This window comes from Syngnathus typhle, linkage group LG19 (assembly GCF_033458585.1).
Source record: "Syngnathus typhle isolate RoL2023-S1 ecotype Sweden linkage group LG19, RoL_Styp_1.0, whole genome shotgun sequence".
Lineage (NCBI taxonomy): Eukaryota > Metazoa > Chordata > Actinopteri > Syngnathiformes > Syngnathidae > Syngnathus > Syngnathus typhle.
The window spans coordinates 3,237,579-3,256,767 of NC_083756.1; the positions used below are offsets into that span (position 1 = coordinate 3,237,579).

Genomic DNA, 19,189 nt, shown 5'->3' on the forward strand with positions numbered 1-19,189 from the left:
ACCGATCGAAAGATCGAGCTTTGGAGGACGTAGCCTGTGAATTTGGACAGAGGGGTTTGTCGATCTTCCGTTCATGCGCGCTGAACAGAAGAGCTAACGAGACTGCAAAGTGCGTGGAAAACAGGGAAAGATATTTGTTTCTTTTGGGATCACGCTTTGTAATAAACCAGCAGACGTCTGAGAAAGAAAACAGACAAAGTCTTGGTTTGCTGTTGGACGTTTGTCACTTGCAGTAAACGAACATACAGCATATCAGCAACTTTTGGCTAAAGAGGGCTAATAAACAATTCGCTGAATGGCTGAAGGCTCCTCAGGTAAATTATTTGAATTTACTCTCATTTCTCTAGTTGTTTTTTTGAGAGGATTTTCTGTCAATAATTGAGGAACTGCACGAACTCAAACGCTGCATGTACTTTGGTCGTTACTCTTATTAGCTCGTTGTAGTTTAACTTTTTCACAAGATGATTTGACGTTTTTATTGAACCGACATTTTGAAGTAGTGTCATAATCGTACTCCGACGTGTTGTGTGGGGTTTTACTATAACATGCTATATGCGAAGACTTGCCCACGAACTTAGAAATCCCTCCCACTGTAAGCGATCTGACTTTTAACACAAAATTAATACGTTGGGGAGCTTTTTTCTGGAGTGTTTTTCTCAAGGGTAAATAATCATAGAAATGGACAACTGCATTTGAACTAATTTCAAACAACCACCTACTTTGGAAAAATAAATCTTCGTTTCATAATTTCAGCATTTCGCAAGAACCACCGTGACTACGGCAGTGTAGGGCTAAGCGTTAGTCAAAATGATGCAGAGTTTTTATTTTTAGAAGTGCTATTTAATATCTTTATAATACCCAACTAACTTTATGTATGATCGTGTTTAATGTTTTTTTTTCCCAGTGTGAGCAGTATTTAACACTGTTATCGTTTTACTTGTAGATGCAGCGGACCTCAATCCAGAGGCCTCATCCCATTCTAGAAAGCCAAACGATTACAAGTCCAGACGTGGTCAGTCGAGATTCAGTGGTGAGCGACGCTCAAGCGCTCCCTCTCAGCAGTACGGCCGCCCTCATCGCGACTTCCAAAAGGCGGATGCTCATCGCCAACACGGGGAGGAGGGCGGCAAGAGACGAGGGCGAGGCCGACGGGAAGGAATCGGAGCTGCCAATGAGAATTTTCACACCTCGCGCAGGCAAAGACCTTTCGCTGATGACCAGCTGGACTACGGACCCGATTGGACGAACTGGCGGAGAGACGATGACTGTGGCAGTAGGAATTTGGAACAGAGGAAGTTTAAACATGAGAATCCCTGCCGAGGAGATGACCCTCATTTAAGGGAGAAGAATGGCGGCGTCAGGCGTCGGGCGCCGCATGATGAGACAGCAGAATGGGAAAGGGGCCGGCGCCCCACGGCGGCCGATCCTGACGCCCGTGGAGATCATCCCAAGAAACAGCCTGAACAGAAACGGCAACACGGACCCATCAAACCTCCCAAAGTGGCGGCGCGAGGCGAGAGGGACTCGGATCGGGCGGCCGGTCGACACGATGACCGCAGCAGACGACACCCGAGCGACCGTCGCGAAGGCCAGTGGAGTGCGCGCAACTGCAAAATGCCAGAAAGCAACGAAACCCAAACAGGTCGCCCAAACCCACCAACACGCCTTGATTATTCTTTCATTAAAATAATTCATTTTACATATCACCAAAACTTCTTTTTATAAAGCTGTCGATGAATTGTGATAATGTTAACCATGATTAATGGACTAGCATGAATTATTTGAAACAATTGTAAATCCGTACTTCATTTTTTTTTTTTTTTTGGTGCATCTATTTGATTTGAAAATGTTGGCCTTTAAGCAGCCGTCCGGTCCTTTGTGGCTTTTTCAGGATGTCTGATCGAGCAGCTGTCGTCGGAGAAGTACGAGTGTATGGTGTGCTGCGACGTCGTCCGTCTGATGGCGCCCGTGTGGAGCTGCCACAGCTGCTTCCATGTCTTCCATCTGAATTGCATCAAGAAATGGGCGCGCTCACCCGCCTCCCAGGCAGACGGTGCGGTTTCACGAGCGACTTAACTATCAACCAACTTTAGCTGCCGTCGCAACTGCTAGTTTTTCCAGGTCATCTGGGAGAAAGATGACATTTTGTTATTTAGCTCAAGATGCGAGTCGTGTTTTTCAACTTTTTCTTAAAACAATATTTTCAAAAAAAATTGGAAGATTTTTTCCCACTTATGTTAAGCAAAGAATCGAATGAATGCCCCCTCATTATTTAATCTTAAACTGAATTAGAAGTCTCCTTATGTCTGGATGGCCGGCATTACTGCCATCTGGTGGCCAGGATGGGTACTCCAGAGGGTGTAGCTTGCTGAATTAGAATGGAAGTTTATTCTGTATTGTTTTTCACCATCAACATGCTTTTCCCCCGCTTTATTTTGCCCTCTTTCAGATTGCACTGACGGTTGGCGTTGTCCCGCCTGTCAGAATGTTGCACACAAACACCCGTCCACCTACACTTGTTTCTGCGGTGAGTCTCTGATCATTCAAAGTGTCCATCTCGTGCAAAGTTTGTCTCACACACACACACACACACAGTAAGATGGCGCCGTTTGTGCCGACAGGCAAAGTGACCAATCCTGAGTGGCAGCGCAGCGAGATCCCCCACAGCTGCGGCGACATGTGTGGGAAGAAGAGAAGCGGCGGGGACTGCAATCACCCTTGTAACATGTGAGCCACACAAAACAAACGTGCCCCGTTGTTGTCCCTCTCCCGTGCTACGCCCAAAATAAAAAAAAGTTCTCTTTATTGTTTCCTCCCTCAAGCTTATGTCATCCAGGACCTTGTCCGCAGTGTCCAGCCTTTGTGACCAGATCCTGCATCTGTGGAAAAATGAGGTAGCACACGCAGGCAGCTTGATGTGCTTTGCTACCATTCTTCCCTTGTTCATTGCCGGATTTTGTCGCCCCCCTTTGGCAGTCAGCCCATGCGCTGCAGCCAGCCCTCGCTCCTCCGCTGCGGCGAGGCGTGCGGCGCCATGCTCAACTGCGGCCGACACGCCTGTGCTCAGGTGTGCCATGGAGGATCGTGTCAGCCCTGCCAGCTGCGAGTTCAGCAAGGTGAGGCTTTGAGACCGCCGCGTCTTATAATCCCCAAAATAGGTTGACTTGAGCCCATTTAAAAAAATAACGCAAGGGACCGTTTTGATGATTAAACACCAATGTATCGCTTATATGTCGCTTGTGCGCCCACTCCAGCCTGCTATTGTGGAGTCTCCACTCGTGAGATCCCCTGTGGCACAGATGAAGACGGATTGGACGCTTCGGGAGATTTCTCCTGCCAAAAGACTTGTGGAAAGTAAGTTGGAATCTCTTTTTTTTTTTTTTTTTTTCTTGTTTGCATTCATCCATTAAGACCACCTTGCTTTTGTCTCGCAGCATGTTAAACTGCGAAATTCATCGGTGCCAGCAGCCGTGCCACCCCGGCTCGTGCCCGCCGTGCCCTCGCTCACCCAGCGTCGTCAAGACCTGCCCTTGCGGCCAGACACCTCTGGCTAAACTGCTGGAGCTGGGCTGCTCGGAGCGGAAAAGCTGCTCCGATCCAATCCCCTCCTGCGGGAAGACCTGCACCTTGCCCCTGCCCTGTGGCTCCAATGGTATGACGCAAGCTATTCATTCCTACTATTATGTGGCTGCGCCATTTGGCATGTTCTCCAACGAGGCTCCAGCAAGGCATCCATTATCTTTTTAGGCAGCAGAGGGTGCTGTTACGACTAAGCTATCAGTCAAGTGACTTGTATTTTTTTTGGAGAGGGGGCAGTGATAAGTATTTTAACAATTATTAGCTTTGAATGAAGCAACACAAATAGCAGCGAGAAGTATTAGTTTTTTTTTGTTTTTACGTTGCCTTAATTTTCAAACGGTCCGCACGGATAGCTGAAGCATCTGTCCGTTTGTTTCAGACACCATCCACCAGTGTGACAAGCTGTGCCACGAGGGAGCCTGCGGGCCTTGCTCCCTGACTTCCACCATCAGATGCCGATGTGCTTCCAAGACAAAAGTGACCGAAAACGCACAGCTCCCCTGTCTGGTCTTTTTCTAATTTTGTTTTATTTTGCCAACTGAATCTCTATCCCATTTCAGGAGGTGCCGTGTGCCACGATCAAAAGCGAGGGTAAGCTCAGACTTTGCCCATCAGTCAGCTTCAGTCTGTCCTTATCTCAAGCTCAACCAAAGTCAGTCAGTCTGTCGCTTTTCAGAGGAGCTGGTGTTCACCTGCGAAAAGCGCTGCAGCAAAAAGCGCTCCTGCGGCCGACATAAGTGCGGCGAGCTGTGCTGCGTGGTGAGTTGTCATTGGGGATTGTTTTCGTGACTTTTTTAATGTGAAAAGTTGAAGGTTGAACGCGGAATCAACAGTCAATTCAAAGTCAATATGAAGTGCTGCAACGCTGCCATCTACTGGTGTGTGTGTGTGTGCATCAGTCGAGCGGGAACGTCATCGGCGAGAAATAAAAACATGGAGCCTTTGGGTTAGGTACACACGCTCTCGTTTGCCTTTCACGCAGAGTGTGGAGCACAAGTGCCAGCTCATCTGCGGCTACAAACTCAACTGTGGCCTACACCGCTGCCAGGAGCCTTGTCACCGTGGCAACTGTGAACCCTGCTGGCAGTCCAGTGAGTTTATCATGTTTATCTTTTTTTTTTTTCCTTTTTCACGTTTTGAGAGTCGTTGGCTAGTATTTGCTCTGAATGTAAAGCGCCACAACCTTGGACTTCTTCCTGCTTTTTCTTTTCGGCGTCATCCCAGGTTTTGACGAGCTGACGTGTCACTGCGGGGCCTCCGTGTTGTACCCACCCATCCCGTGTGGCACAAGCCCGCCCGAGTGCAAGAACCTGTGTACCAGGAGACACGAGTGTGACCATCCTGGTAAAGCATGTTACTAAAGACACACGCACACACTTTGTGATCGTTAACATCTTCACCGTTAACTTAAAAACTCAAGATGGAATATTTGAGAGCCATCAATGCGAGGCGGGGAATTAAATGCTCCACTTTGGCCCGATTATCCACGCCAAAAAAACCATCTGACCGGATATTGAGTCACGACTGTGTTGGACTTTCAGTGTTCCACAACTGCCACAACGAGGAGAAGTGTCCCCCTTGCACCTATCTGACCGACAAGTGGTGCATGGGAAAGCACGAGGTGATGCCGCATGATTTGCTTTTCAAGCAAATGTGGTGTATTTACGTGTGTGTGTTTTTTTTTTTTCATTTGAAGCAACGCAGCAACATCCCGTGCCACCTCAGAGACATCTCCTGCGGGCTGACCTGCGGCAAAACGTTGCCATGTCAGATGCACCGCTGCAAGCGAATCTGCCACCGCGACGACTGCTCGGCAGCGGCGGGCGGATGCGGCCAGCCGTGCGCGCTCCCCCGCCCGTATTGCGCTCACGCCTGCGCCGCCCCCTGCCACACGGGCACCCCCTGCCCGCGCACCACCTGCGCCGCTAAGGTACAAAATTCTAAGGAGGAAGCCGGCCGGGGAACTGTTTCATCGTTGCGTCATGCGTCCAGGTGGCGCTGCAGTGCGATTGCGGTCGAAGGAAGGAAATGGTGTCGTGCGCCGAAGCTGCCAGTTCCCATCAGAAGTCAGTTGAATTCAGGAGCTCCGCGCGTCGTCTTCGCCGGATGTTGAAAGCTTTGCGTGTCGCAGGTACGCCGCCATCGCCGTGGCCAGCAAGCTGTCCGACATGCAACCGGGTGACTCCACGGACATGGGCCCGCTGCTAGCCAAGAAGGAGCTCAAAGAGAGCAGGTAGCAAATGACGGCAGGTGGACGGACGGGCGTCTGCCTCACCTGACTGAAACGGCCACCTTTGCTCTTCAGGCTGGAATGCGACGAGGAGTGCGCCACGCTGGAGCGGAACAAGCGCCTGGCCGAAGCCTTGCAGATTGACCCCTCCTCGGACCCCTTCGGTGCGCGCTCCCCCTCTGTGTACAGCGGCAGCCTCAAAGAGGACGCCAGGTGCGTCTCCCGTTTGACCTTTGCATTCCCGGGTCACTGCATACCATTGCTCTCTTTCAGGAAAGACCCGAAGTTTGTCTCGGGCGTCGAAGAGGCCATTAAGAATCTTGTGGAGCTTGTTTCCAAGGTGAGAAGTTCTGAACTTAAGGCACCACTGAATCCAGTTGGGACCGTAAGATGATTTTCAAATGACTTTTTTGTTTGTTGTTGTTTAGGGCAAGCAGCCAAAGAGGAGCCACTGCTTCCAGCCCATGAACAGGGAGCGCCGCCGGATCGTCCACGAGCTGGCCGAGGTCTATGCCGTAGAGAGCATCAGCTACGACAGCGAGCCCAAGCGCAACGTGGTCGTCACCGCGCTCAAGTAAGTATCAATCCCAAAAAAAAGGGGGGGGGGGGGCAATACTAGGGTCACTGTCATTTGCTTTTAGGTAAAAATGCAATTGAAATCAGAAATGCAATGCCCTCTCCCTTATTGTCTCCCACTTGTTGTCAGGGGGAAGTCGCTGTGTCCAAAATGGACGCTGACCTCGTTGATTGAACGTGAGACCAGCGCCAGGGCCCCCGTGCCCATTGCTCACATCAAACAGGCCAGCAGCAGGTGGGTTCTTCTGCAGGCGCCATTTTGTAGCACTCTTGCAACCCCCAAATTGTCCTTGTAGAGTCTCCGGCACCACCACCTGGTCCAAGCTGGTCAAAGAAGAGCCGGTCGTTGATTATTTTGACGTGCAGGACTGAAGAAAGAACGCATGAATGCTGTGGTAAATTTGAGCTTGCATGGATCCTGAATCAGATCTTGAATTTTGACATACAATAGATATATAATTATCACTTTCACCACAGCTGTAACAAAACGCTTTTCCGAACATCTAAAATAACTTCACACCAGAACACATCCCACGAAACATTAGCTATGATACAATCAAAACTGTTCTTGTTTGCAACCACTTTTCACAAAAAGGTGAAATAAAAGTTATTGTCCTCTTTTGAGAGTATTTCTGCTTGTAGACTGCTCATGGTGTTTTGAAGCGGGTGGGTGGATACGAGTGGGCTGTTTGGGACATGAAAGCGGCGGTGACTCACGCACAGCTGCTTATATCATTGTGTCAACTCAACAACTGAAATACTGGAAACGCAAGACCAAAAAAAAAAATTGCATCTTTCGGTTTTCTTTCTGCTTTTTGATATCCAAATGAAGTCAATGGTCCTTTTCAAGAGGCAGGAAGACTCAAACTGGTTTGCAGCGTGGAAGCCGTCAACATTAGCGAACGCCTGATTTCTAACCAGGTGATGCGGTGCTGGGCCTTGACAGCAATTGAAATTAGGAAACGACTTTCCGTTCATTTCAACATGGAAGGAGGTTTGGGGTGTTTTGGGTTACGAGCTTGGTCGTTGAAGAAATCAAACTGGAATCTCAAGGCAACACAGGATTGTAAAATGTTTTGAGAGGCCTTCCAGTGTAATGCTGTGTGCACCTCTACAACTATAAAAAAAATATATGGTGTAGCTATCTGTGCAAAGGTGGAATTTCTAAACACATTTCCACTGGTGTACTTGAGAAGTATGCTGAATTGGATTATTTTTGCTTGCTTTTTTTTTTAACAGTGCCGCTGCCTTCCTGTGCCTCCAATTTTCTGCCCACCCTGCGTTTTTTTTTCTCAATACCCCCCCTCCCCTAAAAAGAAAAAAAAACAGGCAGTCTCTTTGTGTCTGCTATTTGAGAATTTCAACCCCCCCAAAAAACAGTGGAGAGGTGTTGCACTGTAAGCCGACAAAAAAAAAAGGAAACGCGGCGAGCGAGAAAGCTGATCATTTGCCCACACTCCCTGCCTTTGCTCATTTTTCATCCCATCGCGTCGCTCTCCGGCGGCTGGTTGAAGCAAAAAAAAAAAAAAAAGCGACCGCGCCTGCGCTCCTCTTCGCTTCCTTTCGCCGGAGACGCTTCACCAATCCCGGCTTGTGGCGGCTCCATCCCCGGCCAGCAGCAACAGCGGCAGCAGTGGCAACGTCCACTGATAGCCAAGTGACACGATCAAGTCTCATTCACTGGCATTTGCTGGGCTTTTTTTTTTTTTTGCTCTTGCAAAGCCTCGAGGAAGTTGAGGAGGAGACCTGACTGAACCGAACCGGAGCGGACTGGACGACTGCACGCATCCGACACTTGGTGCTGTTGAGTCGGCCCAAAAAGCCCATCCGAGGTAGAGGATGGAGAGAAAGGTACGGAGCTGACGTTCTTGGCTTCTTGACTATTATTAGCTCACTGCGGGAGCTACATCGTGTAACCTGCTCCGTTAGAGCTTTGGGGGAGCTTTTGTTTTGCAGTGAAATGGGGATTTTTGTCAGTGTAAAATGGTGGTGCATAGTGCAGGAGGCAGCAGGGGGGTGTCGGTGGGAGGGGGGGGGGGTACACGAGTTCGTTGTGTCTGCATCATCAAGCGCCTAACTCGCAGCTTCCGAGCCTCACCAGACAGCAGCTTGTTAACCTTGACTGCCGATGAGGAAACGAGACACTTGAGCCTGGTGTGGAAGGAGGAAGGGGCTGCTTGACTTCTGGGCCTGCTGGTTCCGCCTGCTGGGTGCTCACGGTGCTCCATCCTATTTACCCCAACCCACCCATCTTGACAAAAAGTTTCACTCGAGTGAGTTTTTTGAATACTCTCTGGTCACTTTAGTTGGCACTTGCAACACTTTTGCTTATGTTGTTTCAACCGCTTTCATACCTTGAGTGCATTATTCTTTGGGTTCCAAGAGTGATGTTTGGTGAATTTTAATACCTACGTGGATTTCTTTGCTGGACACAAAAATACACTTACCATTCCAAAACGGACTGTTTTTAATTAGGGTTATATTTGTTAAATGTACAGTTGGACTAAATGTCATGTAGAAGTGAAAATGAAACGTTTCCAAACACAATGTCACAATTAGTTTAAATTCAGTTGAATCTGTTTTTGATCAGCAGTGCATGCTGTTTTATTTTGGGATATTGAATAGAAAATACAGAATTCTATTTTCATAATCAGAGCATACAGAAGGCTTGGCTTATAATTCAAATGTTCAATTCTTTCATTTACAAACACGAGACTTTTGCGATTTTAGCTTTTACAAAGTGTTCGCTTTGACACTCCATTACTGCCATTTGATGGGATTTGGAATGTGCTGAGGTTCCCCCCCTTGAGCTCCTGAGTTTGTCCTCCTGGAGCGTTAAAGCGGGCTTTTTTTTGTTTGCCAAGTAGTAGGTTGGTCATCACCCCACTCGTCTCTGTATGTCTTACTTTCAGGCCTAAATGGACAATGGTGGCACTTCCCTCTTAAGCGGTGGAGGAGTGCCAACCTGCTCAATGGCAGTTTGTTGCCATGGAAACAAAACGGCTTCTGGGAAAAAAAACTCTAAACGTGATTGGTTTCCACTGAACAAACTTTAGTGTTGAAAGAAATATTCCATGCTCCACTGGAGGCCACTAAAAAGTTCAAATTAAGCTGCTTGACTGATGAGTTTAAATCCTTTGGAGAGCAAGCTCCTGACTAAACGTACTTGCATCTCCAATTAATGTCATCATTTGAAATGCTGTCAAACCCAAACCTGGCTGTCGTCACATTGACTACTGTAGTTTTAAGCTGTTGCTATGGCGACAGCAAACTTGAAATGCCCTGGAGCAGGCTTTACGTGCTTTGTCTGGCACACAAAAAAATACTTAACATTCCTCTTAATCCAAGTGGTTCACTTTTTGTATTGTGCTCACGATCTTGGCCGTTGTAGGAGCTGCTTTGGGTTTTTTTTTTTTTTTCCTCCCCCGTTTGGTGTTTTCAGCCTTTCGACGGCAGCCCAGGAGTTTCTTTTGTACGTGTGACAAAGACACCTCCAAGTGGGATGCCGGGAAAAATCTCCCTTTTTTTTTTCTTAACCAATCGAAGTGTTTAGAAAAGCTTCCAAGTGGTAACAGGAGAATGTTTGGCAGATGAAGCCAAGGAAAACATTTCTCCTCATCATTCAACTCCCACTACGATGATTTTTAGTTGGGTGTTATGTGCGTTATGCAAAGTGTTCATGCAACCATTGCTTTACTGCTTGCGCCCCCTCTTGGCCATCCAATAACATAGGCCCCGCCCCCTTCTCCACCCCAACCCACCCCCAGTAGCACCCCCTCGTCTTTCCCACACTGGGACATTAGCATTTTTTTCCTCCTGAGGTAGTCAGTGAGGGTCCGGTAAGGGGTGACTCCACGTACGACTGGGGCTTGGGGGGAAGAAGGGGGCGGGGGAGGTCTGTCTTTTGCATGGTCCACTTGACCTAATGATTCGTCAGCGCCGTGTGCCTCTTGCTGGGTGCGTTCACTTATTCAACTTGTGTAAAAAATATTTTCCAATCCACGATTCAAACGTATTTGTCCACGATTCAAACCTTTCCAATGACGAACTATTTCCCACATCCCACAAATTCCACATTTTCTGCCCCACATTTAACATGTCATTTACAGAATTCCTTTTTTGAACACGTCATTCATTCATTCTGCATCATCCCGCATTTCAGAGCAGCGTAGTCGAAGCGGCGTGAATTGTCCGGCCACGTGGGAGACGCAACACGCATGGCGATTTTTTGTTTCAAATCCACCAAACTGCAGTTGCCAATTATGTCCATCAGGGGGCGCACAGAGGCCCGTTTACATGACGTCGTGGAATTGTCTGGTACTCGGGATTTGACACCTGAGTTTAACGCATTTGTGGAGGCTAAAAGGTTTGACCAGCAAAGAAAGGCCACCTCTTTGAAAATGTTGTCGTGCGCCCTAAAAAATTATTAATGCATTAAGATAATCCTTGGGTTCACGTTTCACTTTATTTTCAAAAATAAAAAAGGTTGAGGTTAAGCGAGCAACAAAAGGAGCCCTGCCTCTTTAATTTCAAACACCTCTCTTTTTTTTGTGCGCTGGCGACCTCCGACTCGGTCACCCCATCATTGGAGGACTTCCCAAAGTGTCCCTTATCTCCCCCCCCTCCTCACTCACTTTTTCCTCGCAGTACGCGCGCGCGTTTAAGTGCGCGCGCCGCATGCCTTCTTATCTTACCAGCGGAATGCAACGCAACAGCTGCGCAGGAGGGGCAGGCGGTGGGCTGGCTGAAACCCCCCTGGTTGGCCCCCGCAGCAGCAGCAGCAGCAGCACCAGCAGCAGAACCCTCCCTCCCTCTTCTCTCCTTCTCTCCTTCTCTCCTTCTCTCTCTCTCTCTCTCTCTCTCTCTCTCTCTCTCTCTCTCTCTCTCTCTCTCTCTCTCTCTCTCTCTCTCTCTCTGTTTCTCTGTCTCCCTCCTCGCGTGAGCGACATTCCTAGCTGGTGAAAGGCAAGTTAAAAGTGAAGCGGACACACAAGCGAGGGAAGGAGGGAGGTGGAAGGAGGAGGAGGAGGTGGAGGAGGAGGAGGAGGAGAGCACAAAGAGAAGGAAAGTGGAGCAGGGGAGGGGAACGGGAAGCTGGCTGACGGCGGCGGCGACGGCGGGCAGACAAAAGAAGGAGAAGGCGAAGGAGACGCGGAGGGAGCGCATACGAGGCGGAGGGGGGAGCGCAGCAAATGGCCACGGAGGAGACGGCGGGGGGAGCCAGGAAAGCCACCAAGAGCAAACTGTTTGAGTTCCTGGTCCATGGAGTGGTGAGTCGCGCGCTCGCTCGTCATTGAAAGGGGGAGGGGGGTGGGCCTGAAGGTTATTTCCGGCCCTCCCTCCCGGACAGAACCCGCGTCGCGCTCGCCTCGACCAGGGATGGAGGACGCCGTCATCACCGTGTTTTGGGCGCAAGCACGCTTTGCACACGAGAATGGGGCGGGGTGGGTTGGGGTGGGTTCGGGGGCAGCGGACGTCTGCGGCGTAGAACAATTGCTTCATTCATGTGAGAGATGTCAGGTCGCAAAGACGCTCAGGAGGTTAGCGCGACTGTTTGCGAGCAATAGAGGTTGTTACAGAGGGGGGGGTTGACTTTGGTCTAGGATGCGTGTGCGTGTGTTTGTGCGCGCGCAGGAAAGTTGCACCGTCCTGCCCGCCAATCAGTCATATTGCTCATCCTGCACAGTTTGGCTGTCATCTACTTCCACAGTTTCTCCAGTCAAAGTCGCATTTTTCATTCAATACCCCACCCTAAAATAAACATTTGTGGTGAGTTTTTAATTTAAAAACATTTGCTCATCTAGCTGGATGCTAGAACACAATGCAAAACACCATAGATAGGCTCACCAAAGTAGCTTTGCTGTCATAATCATAAACTTATGTGTGTTTGGACACACAAGCGCGTGATCAGTGCAAAATGCTTACATATCTTCTTTATCCTCTGCAAAGAGCAAGCACTGTTATTGCAGGTGAGTGGGATGTCTTATGACGCAAGTGGAATATAATAAGTGAGAGTGCTGTTTGGCTCATTTGGAAGTACGATTGTTGTCAGAAGTCTTGGACTGGAAAAGTCAGTCAGGACGGACTTTGTCGCAGCTCGCCATGATGGCGTGTGGTGACCGTCCGTCCGTCTGGAGACGGGATGACGCATAGCCTCGTTAGACCCAGGCTGATTGATGAGCGCCACGCGTGCGTCCTCCCTACACGCCAATTAACCTTGATGAGGAGGCCGGAATCACCAAGACCCCCCACCCCCCCTGTTGGCCAGAAAGCTTTTAGGAGGGAAAAAAGTCCTGTGGAAGAGCGTGAGTGTTTATTTTGCCGCTTGTGGCGAGGCATGCTTGTTTCCAGTCTCCTCATGGAAGAAAGCCGCTCTCACATGTATTTTACAGCACTACCTTTGGCAAATGTGAGGACTTTTTTTTTTTCATAATTTTTTTAAATTGCAAACTCTCGCTTTAGCTTATTTTTTGTGAATTTATGGGATTATTTTTTATCAAGGTGCTTTTTTTTTGGCCATACATGAATGTTTCTGTTCTATAGGTTAATGAGGCTTATGTCAAAAGATGGCCTCCTCAAGGCGACCCCCCCCCCCCGACCGACCATATGTTGTTTTATCCTCTTCAGCTTCCTCACTGACCCCCGCACATCCCCCCACCCGCCAAACAAGAGTGACAGCAGCGCCTGTTCATCCTTCTGATCACCGCAGCTTGAGCTTCAAAACACGCTCACGCGTCTTTTGTCTACGCTTTTTAATCTTCATGCCGTTTGACTTGTCGCTGACGCCATTTTTAGTCACGTTTGATTGTATTTTTGGCACTTTCCCTTTTTAGTCGTCTTTGGGGGTTTTTCTCACGTGACTTTGTTCGATCTTCTAAGAAATCACATCACTTTTGAAGTTGATAAACAGGACCAAAAAAAAAAAAACATCCGGGGAGAGATCCAAAATGTCACATCGCATGCTTGAACTACCAACAACTGTCATTTTCTCAACACTGTAGGTCAGCAAAGTGTAGAGTGAGCATGTGAGCTCTCGGTGGCCCCGCCTACTGGCCAGAGGAAGTGGCGGGTGGGGCGGGGCGGTCACCAGGCGGGACGCAGCTGTTGGCGTGCGAGTGACAGGCGCAGGTGAACGTGGGCCATTTGTTCCCGGGCGTCATTAGCCCCTCCCCTTTTTTGGAGGGGGTTAGACGCCCAAAAACAAAATTGTGTGGCCTCCAAATGCAACAAGAAAAGCTACGAGTATTAATTATGCCTTTCGCTCGTCTGTATGAAAGCGTTTCTTAATTATGAACTTTTTAGTGTTCTGCATCTGCCAAAAAAAACCTTTGGCGTGTGTTTGAGAGCCTTTGAGTCGTAAGTCAGAGTCAGAGCAAAGAAGGCTTGGCTTAACGATGTGCGCCATGTGTCGTCCACAGCGTCCCGGCATGCCGTCCGGGGCGAGGATGCCCCACCAGGGAGCGCCGATGGGCCCGCCCGGCCCGCCGTACGGAGGCAACCCGGCGGCGCGTCCTGGGCTGCCCTCGCCGGTGATGGAGGCCGGCCGCAAGAGGCCCGCCCCGTCCCAGCAGGTCCAACAGCAGCAGCAGCAACAACAGCAGCAGGCCGTCCAGAACCGGGCCAGGAAGTGAGTCCAAAACTAAATGAGTCAAATCACAATCCCCAAAAAATGCAAACACGGATGATTTCGATCACTCACTCACCGGATAAAGCTAAATCCAATGATTCATTTGAATGGAAAGACTGGCTGAATCACCACAGACTCGGAAAATCTGGTTCAGTGACCCGACCCGAGTAAGTTGACTTACGGGAAACACGGCAGACTGAAATTTTATGATTCATGACCTCAAGTTCCGAAGGACTCGCCGCACTCTCGTTTTCATTCACTGACAGATTCAGCAGAAACATTGCCGACTCGAATGATTCCTTTGAATCTGACTGAGTCAAATCGGACAACTCACCAGACAAACACACGAGGAACTCCGATGCTTCGGTTCACTGAGTCGAGTCAGCGGACTCGGGCGATTCAGGTGACCCTGTACATTCAAATGCTTTGGTTCACAGACTGCGGACTCATTGGAAACTCACAGGCTGGCTTGGTCATCTTCTTCTTCTTAGATGGATGGATGAGCCGTCCATCCTTCTGTCTTTCTGTCCTTTGCTCCAACCACTTGAGCTGTCGGCCATCTTGAGGCCTCTTGACTCGAGTCATTTAGAGAGTTTCATTTTGATTAAAGTGGTGCTTTGCCGCCAATCCTTTTGCTCCTGGTGACACAAAGCAATGTTCAAGTGAATCAAGGACGTTCATTGCAGCCATCTTGTGGCATCTTGCTGTCAAGGAAGTGTGTTGAAGTGAGTTGAGGACTTTCATTGAGACAGAAATAGAAAACCTTTTATCCTCAAAAGTAGGCAACTTTGAAATTCCTTTTTTGTTGTTGTTCTCGAATTGGTGTCGGAATTACGGAGGGGAGGCGGCCAGGCCCGTTTTTTTTTTTTTTTTTTATCTAACGGCTTGACCGCTCCCCAGGAAGCCGCTGGGATTCCCGGGAGGCGGCGACATGGCGGCCAGGCCCGTGGACATGCGAGAGCCCCAATCTGACCCCACGCTCGGATCCAAGTAGGAGCCTTGAAAGATGCCCTCTTGCCCGCTCGCTGCATGCCCCCTTTTCCTCCTCCCGGGAGCCCTTCTTCCTCAACCCCACGCCCCCAAACGCCAGCACCAGCACTCCCTTCCCCTCCTAAGCCGTGCATGCTTTGGACTTGGAGCATGGCATGGTGGCAAAGGATCTCAAGTCAAAGCCAACTCTGCTCTTTGGAGATGACACTAACCTGACAGTTTGCATGAATTCAACGCCATCATCGGCAATAAAATAAATAAATAAATAACATAATAGATAAATAAATAGTTGCCCCCTAAAATGAGTTCATACTAATATTTTAACTTTTATTCTGAATAATAAATATTGGTATCGTCAACTCTTTGACATTCCTTACGAGCATCGAATCACTTCATGCACTCGAGTAAGCTCAAGCCACATTTGAATTATTTTTGTCATGTTCAAATTAAAATGTGTTTATTTAGTTTTCATTCATTTTACTCAGTGAATAAGATGTTCAAATGATCAATTTATTCTTTTCTGAATGTTGAAATGTTAAGGTTGATTAGTAACAACAAAATGTCTGATTTGGAGCATCCCTATACACGTGTGCCATGTTTTGCAAACGTCGACGTTCGCCCACATGCCGAGGCCGGCCGGGCTCTAGCCAGGTGGAGCGCGCCTGCATCGATTTGGCGCACGCGCAGCTGCGCCGCTGGATGCGGCCCAGCATTTCAGCAGATGGCCTGGCCGCTCGCCTTTCCGTCACCATAGTAACATGCTCCCCTTTTTCCTCCTCTTTCTCTCCCTCTCTCCAGTGCAAAGAGGAGGAAAATGGCAGACAAGATTCTCCCGCAAAGGGTAAGGCTACCTTGTCCTTTTTTGTCCCTTTCTGTTCAGTGTCAGTCACGGAGACGTTTTGGGTGCGAAAGACGCGTCGACCGAGTTTCCTATTGATGCTTTGAAGCCACGGATATCGCCCTGGCAACACGTTTTGAAATAATGGCCGCCGTCGGCTGCTTGCGTGACGACTTTTTCGCGATCCCCCTCTTCAGATCCGTGAGCTGGTCCCCGAGTCCCAGGCCTACATGGACCTACTGGCCTTCGAGCGCAAGCTGGACCAGACCATCATGCGCAAGCGCGTCGACATCCAGGAGGCTCTCAAAAGGCCCATGAAGGTAAGAGCGGCCGGCCCGACTTTGGCTGGCCACGGCGTCGTTAACAGCGCCCGCTGTGTGGTGTTCACGGCTGTCAGCAGCAGAAGCGTAAACTGAGGCTGTACATCTCCAATACCTTCAACCCGGCGCGTCCCGACGCCGACGACTCGGACGGCAGCATCGCGTCGTGGGAGCTGCGGGTGGAGGGGAAGTTGCTGGATGACGTGAGTGAGGCTGCAAAAAGCAAAAACACATCTGCATGCGCTGGTTCCTCCACACCTCTTGTGAAAAAGTCCGAATATTCACGGTTGTGTTTTTGTTGTTTAGCCGGGCAAGCAAAAGAAGAAGTTCTCCTCATTTTTTAAGAGTCTGGTGATCGAACTGGACAAAGACCTCTACGGACCCGACAACCACCTGGTTGAGGTTTGTTAGCAACGCCGACTTAAAAAACGTTCCGTTTGACTTTTCTCTTTTATCGGCTGCTCTTTGTATAAAGTGTGTTTTAAAAATGTGTAAAATTTAGATTAAAAAAAAAAAACGTTCAGAAGACTACCGTAATTTGCGAACTATAAGTCGCGTTTTTTTTTCATAGTTTGGGTGGGGGGGCGACTTATATACATATATATGTTTTTTTTCTCTTTTTTGGGCATTTTATGGCTGGTGCGACTTATACTCCGGTGCGACTTATAGTCCGAAAATTACGGTATTCTTTTCAAGCACTTCCACGCTTTTGTCATTTGCGATGTTTCAATGTACTTGTTGACTTGGCTTGCATGTAATGACCTCAAGTGCCACAAGAGGGAGCTCAGGAAAAGCACACTTCTTTGGTGTTTTTTCAGTGGCACCGCACAGCCACCACGCAGGAGACGGACGGCTTCCAGGTCAAGCGGCCAGGTGACGTCAGCGTTCGCTGCACGCTGCTGCTGATGCTCGACTACCAGGTGAGGAGGAGCTCATGGAAGTTTAAGTTCTGCACACATAGGCAATATTTTGGCCTCTTAGTGTCAAGGAAATGCCCAGAGGAGCTTAATTTAGACCAAAAAAAATGTTGCTCCCATCTTGTGGTGTCTTGCGAGTCATGGTAAAGCTTTTAGTTTATTGAAGTATCGAGTGTGCACGATGAAGCCCTTGCCAGGGTCTCAGGCTTCTCTGTCCGCTCAGCCCCCTCAGTTCAAACTGGACCCCCGTTTAGCGCGCCTGCTGGGCATCCACACGCAGACGCGCTCGTGCATCATCCAGGCGCTGTGGCAGTACGTCAAAACCAACAAGCTGCAGGACTCCCACGACAAGGAGTACATCAACTGCGACAAGTACTTCCAGCAGGTACCTGGCACGCGCCACACCCATCGCAGAATCGGATCCCGGCGTGCTAGCTTTAAGCTAGCCACGTTCTTAAGAATGGTCTTTTCTTGCTATTTGGTTTTGGGATAAACATTCTTTGTGTGACTTTAGATCTTTGACTGCCCACGGCTCAAGTTCTCCGAGATCCCCCAGCGCCTCACCAGCCTCCTGCTACCCCCCGACCCCATCGTCATCAACCACGTCATCAGGTGGGCGCCTGTAGACTGCCGAAGCAGTTTCCCTGCGGAACTCCACACGGTAAAAAAAAAGACAACTCCACGTGTAAGATGACGTGCTTGTGTTTTTCGCAGCGTGGACCCCAACGACCAGAAAAAGACAGCTTGCTACGACATCGACGTGGAGGTGGAGGACCCGCTGAAGAGCCAGATGAGCAGCTTCCTGCTGTCCACCGCCAACCAGCAGGAAATCGCCGCGCTGGACAACAAGGTGAGGGATGGGCGGACGCCGCTGTCAGCGAAGTGACAGCCCTACTAAAATTTGTTTCCCGTTTGAAGATCCACGAGACCATCGAGTCCATCAACCAGCTGAAGATCCAGAGGGACTTCATGCTGAGCTTCTCGCGGGACCCCAAAGGCTACATCCAGGACTGGCTCAAGTCCCAGAGCCGAGACCTCAAGGTTACTCTTTGGACTGTTTCCGCTTGCGTGGTTCTGCTGATGGCGGCACTCATCGGGTGGCTCTTGTCTTGTGTCGCGCGTCAGCTGATGACTGACGTGGTGGGGAACCCCGAGGAAGAGCGTCGCGCGGCCTTCTACCACCAGCCCTGGTCCCAGGAAGCCGTCAGCCGATACTTCTACTGTAAGGTCAGTAAAAGATGTTTCAACTGATTGTATTTTTCTTGTTTCTACGGTGAGCGAAGCTCCTCCTCCAAAGACGACGCTTTGCGCTATTGCTAACTGTGCGTGTTGACTACTGGCAGATCCAGCAGAGGAGGCAGGAGCTGGAGCAGGCCTTGGCGGTCCGTAACACCTAAACAAAATGTTTGCCGGCATTGTTCTCGTCGAGACAAGACGTCCGCCAAGGTCAGAACATTAGGTACACCAGCACTGAATCAAACTGAGTGGCTAATATTTTGTCCCAATGTCATGTAGCTAAATAACCAAAATATTAGGAACCCCTCTCGGGCCTGACGCATCGTCATTGTGTGTTGTGTTTGCAACGGTACCTAATGAAGTGGCCCGTGTGCGTCTTTTGCCACATATGCATTGATTGTTCAAAAACAACGACAAAAAGGTGGAACTCTGTGCAGTCGTTTTCCACGACTGAGAGCAAAGGTAAAAAAAAAAAAAAAAGTAAGGACACAATGAGTTTTTTTTTTTTTTTTTTTTTCAATACTCCAACTCATCACATGAAGAAAAGGGAAAAATGTTAAAATCGGGAGCTTTTGCGCCTGTTCTTGAAATATAAGGGTACAAAGTCGCTAAAAATGAATGAATTCATTCTCACGTTGTCATGTGGGACGTTATCACATTCGAAATGTTACAAAGTTTCACTTCCACATTCAGCAAAACAAAATCAAGCCGCTTCAGGTGACAACTTTCTTTTTTCTTTTTTTTTACACAATAAGATATGGAGGAGGCCTTGTTAACGTAGCTTACGACTTCGATTTGGAAGACACGCACAAAAAAGGGACTGCTTCACAAGCGAGGAATTCATTGCTCGGCTTTGTTTGACTGAACGTGGAAGTC

General features: G+C 49.1%; 2 protein-coding genes across 6 annotated transcripts; both read left to right on the forward strand.

Annotated features, from left to right (window-relative positions):
• Nucleotides 1–6: 6 nt before the first annotated feature.
• nfx1 (nuclear transcription factor, X-box binding 1) lies at nt 7–7,014 on the forward strand. Its single transcript, XM_061265386.1, has 23 exons — nt 7–314; nt 944–1,642; nt 1,892–2,053; nt 2,450–2,527; nt 2,622–2,727; nt 2,823–2,894; nt 2,977–3,116; nt 3,255–3,354; nt 3,435–3,652; nt 3,959–4,056; nt 4,140–4,170; nt 4,256–4,338; nt 4,562–4,670; nt 4,804–4,923; nt 5,121–5,200; nt 5,276–5,509; nt 5,572–5,645; nt 5,711–5,812; nt 5,885–6,022; nt 6,083–6,149; nt 6,238–6,383; nt 6,516–6,620; nt 6,682–7,014. Exons 1-23 carry the CDS (start codon nt 296–298, stop codon nt 6,755–6,757), a joined length of 3,057 nt encoding a protein of 1,018 aa, XP_061121370.1. The 5' UTR covers nt 7–295; the 3' UTR covers nt 6,758–7,014.
• A 1,195-nt stretch (nt 7,015–8,209) lies between these two features.
• On the forward strand, nt 8,210–18,833 carry smarcd3b (SWI/SNF related, matrix associated, actin dependent regulator of chromatin, subfamily d, member 3b). Of its 5 annotated transcripts, none has more exons than XM_061265383.1 (14): nt 8,210–8,236; nt 13,804–14,012; nt 14,913–15,002; nt 15,801–15,843; nt 16,038–16,160; nt 16,238–16,363; nt 16,467–16,562; nt 16,979–17,080; nt 17,301–17,462; nt 17,592–17,689; nt 17,792–17,927; nt 17,996–18,118; nt 18,203–18,304; nt 18,421–18,833. In XM_061265383.1, the coding sequence occupies exons 1-14, from the start codon at nt 8,225–8,227 to the stop codon at nt 18,472–18,474; spliced, it is 1,476 nt and encodes a 491-aa protein (XP_061121367.1). In that variant the 5' UTR covers nt 8,210–8,224; the 3' UTR covers nt 18,475–18,833. The 5 variants fall into 5 exon arrangements, with proteins under 5 accessions (XP_061121367.1, XP_061121369.1, XP_061121366.1 ...); XM_061265382.1 differs by lacking the exon at nt 8,210–8,236 and adding an exon at nt 11,414–11,655 and having other exon boundaries at nt 16,241–16,363; XM_061265381.1 differs by lacking the exon at nt 8,210–8,236 and adding an exon at nt 11,415–11,655.
• Nucleotides 18,834–19,189: the final 356 nt, after the last annotated feature.